Source organism: Mesoplodon densirostris, chromosome 16 (assembly GCF_025265405.1).
Source record: "Mesoplodon densirostris isolate mMesDen1 chromosome 16, mMesDen1 primary haplotype, whole genome shotgun sequence".
Lineage (NCBI taxonomy): Eukaryota > Metazoa > Chordata > Mammalia > Artiodactyla > Ziphiidae > Mesoplodon > Mesoplodon densirostris.
In genome coordinates, this window is record NC_082676.1 from 11,189,236 (window position 1) to 11,195,947 (window position 6,712).

The 6,712-nt window shown below is 43.0% G+C and overlaps 1 protein-coding gene across 3 annotated transcripts in view; it reads left to right on the forward strand.

The window, feature by feature from the left end:
- The window catches only part of ADNP (activity dependent neuroprotector homeobox), a 31,645-nt gene extending 25,304 nt beyond the window's left edge, over positions 1–6,341 (forward strand). For all 3 annotated transcript variants that reach the window (XM_060079054.1, XM_060079053.1, XM_060079056.1), the window contains one exon: positions 815–6,341. In XM_060079054.1, the coding sequence (XP_059935037.1) occupies positions 815–3,922 (3,108 nt within the window). In that variant the 3' untranslated portion in view covers positions 3,923–6,341. The remainder of the gene's footprint in view (positions 1–814) is intronic.
- Positions 6,342–6,712: the final 371 nt, after the last annotated feature.

The following is a 6,712-nucleotide window of genomic DNA, read 5'->3' on the forward strand; positions in this document are numbered from 1 at the left end:
CAGTGAAACCTGAATACTATACTCTACTTTGATCAGAGGGGGGAAATGTTTGAGATTTTTGAAGATGAGCCTTTTTCTCTCTGAAAATTTTTCCATGATGGGGAGGATCAAAAGTGTGTCTTTATATCATATTGCCTAATTGCACTACAACACTCTGGGCCCTGAGTTTTACTATATAGTGAATCTGAAGCCTTCAGCAACTTACCAGTTCACAGAGTAATTGTAGTGATTTCACCTAGCTTATTCTTATCCTTTCTAACTAAAATGTTTATCTTGAAGCCATTTGTCTTTGGTTTCTCTAAAACCAATGAGCAAATGTGACTCTGGTCTTTTCTAAAAACACTGAGGAAGAACTTTGAATGGAGTTTTTATTTACACTGCGATGCCAAAACAAGCATTTAGTTTAAAACAGCTTTCTCATTTGAATATTTTATAAATTTATTTTGCATTTTGCGAAAGGAAAAAATGATACTCAAATCTCAGTGCATTATAGAGTTTCAGTTCTAAAAATAGCATTATGTCTCTTAAAGACTGTCTGGGGGGGCTTCCCTGGTGGCGCAGTGGTTGAGAGTCCGCCTGCCGATGCAGGGGACGTGGGTTCGTGCCCCAGTCTGAGAGGATCCCACATGTCGCGGAGTGGCTGGGCCCGTGAGCCATGGCCGCTGAGCCTGCGTGTCCGGAGCCTGTGCTCCTCAGCAGGAGGGGCCACAACAGTGAGAGGCCCGCGTACAAAAAGACTGGGGGAAAAAAGCCTAAAACCTGTTACTGCTTATCTGAAGTGGCATCCTGATTCCAGTTTTTGTCTTTTCTTTAGGACTATCGGACAAAACCTTTTTGCTGCAGTGCTTGCCCATTTTCTTCAAAATTTTTCTCTGCCTACAAAAGTCATTTCCGGAATGTCCATAGTGAAGACTTTGAAAATAGGATTCTCCTTAATTGCCCCTACTGTACCTTCAATGCAGACAAAAAGACTTTGGAAACACACATTAAAATATTTCATGCTCCAAACGCCAGCGCACCAAGTAGCAGCCTCAGCACTTTCAAAGATAAAAGCAAAAGCGATGGCCTTAAACCTAAGCAGGCTGACAGTGTAGAGCAAGCTGTTTATTACTGTAAGAAGTGCACTTACCGAGATCCTCTTTATGAAATAGTTAGGAAGCACATTTACAGGGAACATTTTCAGCATGTGGCAGCACCTTACATAGCAAAGGCAGGAGAAAAATCACTCAATGGTGCAGTCCCCTTAGGCACAAATGCCCGGGAAGAAAGTAGTATTCACTGCAAGCGATGCCTTTTCATGCCAAAGTCCTACGAAGCTTTGGTACAGCATGTCATTGAAGACCATGAACGCATAGGCTATCAGGTCACTGCCATGATTGGGCACACAAATGTGGTGGTTCCCCGATCCAAACCCTTGATGCTGATTGCTCCCAAACCTCAAGACAAGAAGGGCATGGGACTCCAATCAAGAATTGGTTCCCTCGCTTCTGGAAACATCCGGTCTTTACCATCACAGCAGATGGTGAATCGACTCTCAATACCAAAGCCTAACTTAAATTCTACAGGAGTCAACATGATGTCCAATGTTCACCTACAGCAGAACAACTATGGAGTCAAATCTGTAGGCCAGGGCTATGGCGTTGGTCAGTCAATGAGACTGGGTCTAGGTGGCAACGCACCAGTTTCCATCCCTCAGCAGTCTCAGTCTGTGAAGCAGCTACTTCCAAGTGGAAATGGAAGATCTTATGGACTTGGGTCAGAGCAGAGGACCCAGGCACCAGCAAGATACTCTCTGCAGTCTCCAAATGCTTCGTCTCTCTCATCGGGCCAGTTAAAGTCTCCTTCCCTCTCCCAGTCACAGGCATCCAGAGTATTAGGTCAGTCCAGTTCCAAACCTACTGCAGCTGCCACTGGCCCTCCCCCACCCAATACTTCCTCAACTCAGAAGTGGAAAATATGTACAATCTGTAATGAGCTTTTTCCTGAAAATGTCTATAGTGTGCACTTCGAAAAAGAACATAAAGCTGAGAAAGTCCCAGCAGTAGCCAACTACATTATGAAAATACACAATTTTACTAGCAAATGCCTCTACTGTAATCGCTATTTGCCCACAGACACTCTGCTCAACCACATGTTAATTCATGGTCTGTCTTGTCCATATTGCCGTTCAACTTTCAATGATGTGGAAAAGATGGCGGCACACATGCGGATGGTTCACATTGACGAAGAGATGGGACCTAAAACAGACTCGACCCTGAGTTTTGATTTGACATTGCAGCAGGGCAGTCACACTAACATCCATCTCCTTGTAACTACGTACAACCTGAGGGATGCCCCTGCTGAATCTGTTGCTTACCATGCCCAAAATAACCCTCCAGTCCCTCCAAAGCCACAGCCAAAAGTTCAGGAAAAGGCAGATGTTCCTGTTAAAAGTTCACCTCAAGCTGCAGTGCCCTATAAAAAGGATGTCGGGAAAACCCTTTGCCCTCTTTGCTTTTCAATCCTAAAAGGACCCATATCTGATGCACTTGCACATCACTTAAGAGAGAGGCACCAGGTTATTCAGACGGTTCACCCAGTGGAGAAAAAGCTCACCTACAAATGCATCCACTGCCTTGGCGTGTATACCAGCAACATGACCGCCTCGACTATCACTCTGCATCTGGTCCACTGCAGGGGTGTTGGAAAGACCCAGAATGGCCAAGATAAGACAAATGCACCCTCTCGGCTTAACCAGTCACCAGGCCTGGCACCTGTGAAGCGCACTTATGAGCAAATGGAATTTCCCTTGCTGAAAAAGCGAAAGTTAGATGATGACAGCGATTCGCCCAGCTTCTTTGAAGAGAAGCCTGAGGAGCCTGTTGTTTTAGCTTTGGACCCCAAGGGTCATGAAGACGATTCCTATGAAGCCAGGAAAAGCTTCCTAACAAAATATTTCAACAAGCAGCCCTATCCCACCAGGAGAGAAATTGAGAAGCTGGCAGCCAGTTTATGGTTGTGGAAGAGTGACATTGCTTCCCATTTTAGTAACAAGAGGAAGAAGTGTGTCCGAGACTGTGAAAAGTATAAGCCTGGTGTGTTACTGGGCTTCAACATGAAAGAATTAAACAAAGTTAAGCATGAGATGGATTTTGATGCTGAGTGGCTATTTGAAAATCATGATGAGAAGGATTCCAGGGTCAATGCTAGTAAAACTGCTGACAAAAAGCTCAACCTTGGGAAGGAAGATGACAGTTCCTCAGACAGTTTTGAAAATTTGGAAGAAGAATCCAATGGAAGTGATAGCCCTTTTGACCCTGTTTTTGAAGTTGAGCCTAAAATCCCTAATGATAACCCAGAGGAACACATACAGAAGGTAATTTCTGAGGATGCTTTAGAGTCTGAGAAGCTAGACCAAAAAGAGGAGGATGGTTCAAAATATGAAACTATTCATTTGACTGAGGAACCAACCAAACTAATGCATGACGCCTCTGATAGTGAGGTGGACCAAGATGATGTTGTTGAGTGGAAAGATGGTGCTTCTCCATCTGAGAGCGGCCCTGGTTCCCAACAAGTGTCAGACTTCGAGGACAACACATGTGAGATGAAAACAGGAACCTGGTCCGATGAGTCTTCCCAGAGTGAAGATGCAAGGAGCAGTAAGCCAGCTGCCAAAAAAAAGGCTACCATGCAAGGTGACAGAGAGCAGTTGAAATGGAAGAATAGTTCCTATGGAAAAGTTGAAGGGTTTTGGTCCAAGGACCAGTCACAATGGAAGAATGCAACTGAAAATGATGAGCGCTTATCCAACCCACAGATTGAGTGGCAGAATAGCACGATTGACAGTGAGGACGGGGAGCCGTTTGACAACATGACTGATGGAGTAGCCGAGCCGATGCACGGGAGCTTGACCGGAGTCAAACTGAGCAGCCAGCAGGCCTGAGGGCCAGGTTCTCTGGCATTGGTGACAGATGCTGCAGCCTGGAACTCTGTTCTCCTTTCAGTATGACTGCAAAGCTGTATTCTAACTGGTACTGCCTTCTGAGTGCTGGGTCATCAGGCTGTGGGGACATGTGGCCACTCCGATCCACGTGGTTCTTTCTAAGTCTGTGACACATGATTGGCTGATCTTGCTTTAGAACGTGCTGTGACAGGCACAGTAACTAAATGTGAAAAACCAGTAAGTTGGGGGCTCACGAACGCACACGAGAAAAAGCAGAGGTTTATTTTATCTGCCTTCTCAACATTTCTTTCCCTCTGTAAAATGTTTGGTTGGATGTCCTTGAGAAGCGTTCTCTTGATTCAAACGGTAGTGTAGGGCCAACATACAAGCTACCAGTCCAATGTGTATAGTAGACTTTGGGGAAATTGACTTTTTTTTCATGTATTCATTCTGAATAGTTGAAATGTATATTTGTACAGTCTTTTAGACCTATTCAAGTGATGCTTATGATATTGTTATTGTGTACCCATCATAGATTTGTTTCTTTTTTTAGTGTTGCCCTTGCTGTGTTAATAAGCGCTGTATCTAGTTGACCTAGCAAAAGCCTGAAACTACGCTAGTGTGGACTTCGGGACAGACTTAGTTTTTGCACATAACCTTGTACAATCTCGCAACAGAGGCCAGCCACATAAGATATATATCTGGACTCTCTTGTATTATAGAATTTTTCTTGTTCTGAATATCCTTGACATTACAGCTGACAAAAACAAAAACTGGTATTTCAGATGTTTCCTGAAATCTTTTAAGCTAAAATCACATGCAAGAATTGACTTTGCAGCTACTAATTTTGACACCTTTTAGATCTGTATGAAAGTGTGTTGTGTTGAAGCAGCAAACCAATGACTGCTGTCTTTTGGATATTTAGTTTTATCTTTAGTTAAACACCACCCTGGTGTAGTCATTTATACCATCTAATATATGACACACTGTTGTAGTATGTATAATTTTGTGATCTTTATTTCCCTTTGTATTCATTTTAAGCATCTAAATAAATTGCTGTATTGTGCTTAATGTAAATATTTGCTTTATTACACATTACAGTCCTGTGTGTCCATTATGTCTTGTGCCAGTTGATGCCATGGCTCTCTTTCATCAGAGATGGAGGTACAGCCACTGAGGAAACTTGTGGAAGACCAAGATTTGCTGCCATTGGCATAAAGAATGCTTTCTCTCAAGGCACCTGTTGCAAATTCTTTGGTTTGGTTTTTGTCTTTTTCCCTTTTTCCTTGCTAAACTAAACGTCCTGGAGTGAGTTTCTTCAGTTCCCCTTTTGTTAAGGAGCAGAACCTGCTTATACATGTAAATGTATCGATGATAAAAGGATGTAAACATAAGTTAGCATTCATTTGCAAGCAGAATCTTAATGCCCTGGTGTTCTTTTGTCTAAATGAAGTAAATGTTAGTTTTCACCTTATAATGGGAACAATTGTACTAAACAGTCAGCTATTCTCTGCTTTTGTTATAATTCTCTCAACCATCTTGCTGTTACGAAAAAGGCTTTGGAGATCACACGTTCGGAGGGCTGTCAAGATACAAGGAGCTGGTATGGTGCGTTTACTATGCATGGATTCCCAAGAGCCAACCCCGTACTAAACAGAAAGTTACAAAGAGGCAGAATTAGGCCGATGTTTTTTGCAGTTAGGACAGTGATGGGATGGATGCTCCAGCCCATGCAGAGGCTGGTCAGTCACCTCTCAGGGACATTGGCCTAAAGAGTTCTGAAGTGGCTAGTTTCCATGATTTCTGAGACTCTTCCCAGAAGGTTCACCTTGTTAATGCTTTTGCTACCCAGGAATAAAGGTTTGACCAACGTTCCCCTAAGATGTAAAGTCGTGCCTCTCAAAAACAATACAGGAGAAAGCACGAAAATAGACTAGAACCTTTAGGGTGTTCGGGGCTGGCATGGAGCTACTTTAAATCCATTATACAGATTATAAATTCTGTGGACACCAGCTAACATTTAGGACAGGATGTCCCCAAGTTAAGATGCTACAGATTACCCAATCAGAAAAACTGGCATTGAGAAGGTCTCTTTCCCTTGAGGACAGTAATACCAGCTGCATTTAAGCCATCTCCCATTTGTTTTGAAATTAGACTGCCTAATTAAAAGGTAGGAAGAATTTAGCCTGGGCTTATGAGGCCTACATGGAGTACTAGTGAGACTTGTGCAAAATAGTGGGGCGGGGTGGGAGGACATTCCAGGTTGGACATTTGAACAAAGATAGATGAGTATGCTTTCTTGCTGAGGTGGTGTGAGTGGGCGTTGTTGGCATATGAGAAGAGTTTAGCCACCTAAGAACTGGAAATAAAGAAGATTTCCAAGTAGAAATGTTGCAGAAGCCCTAAAAGTGTCTCAATAAAAGCCATTTTTAAAAAATGCTGTTGCTACTGTTTGCTTTTGGAATAATCTGGAAATAAAAACTGGCATTCTGCCATCTTCTAATTAGAGAAGGTCTATAACTGTAGATTGAATAATCCTATAGATTTGCTTTTGCTTTAACAAGGAAAAACAAAATTCCAGAGAACTTTTTGCCCTTTAAATTTCCTGTGGCCATGAGTTTCAGACTCAGATTGAGTAGCACTATGGTTTCTCTCCCTTTTCAGCACGTTGAAGCATTTTCTTGTCCCATCCTTGGTTCCCTGTCATTGAGCAGTACAGGGTCTTCAGCAAACAGCTCTTTGTCCCCTCTTAAATTCCAAGCAAAAAAGGATCTGCCTCCTTTTCCCCCC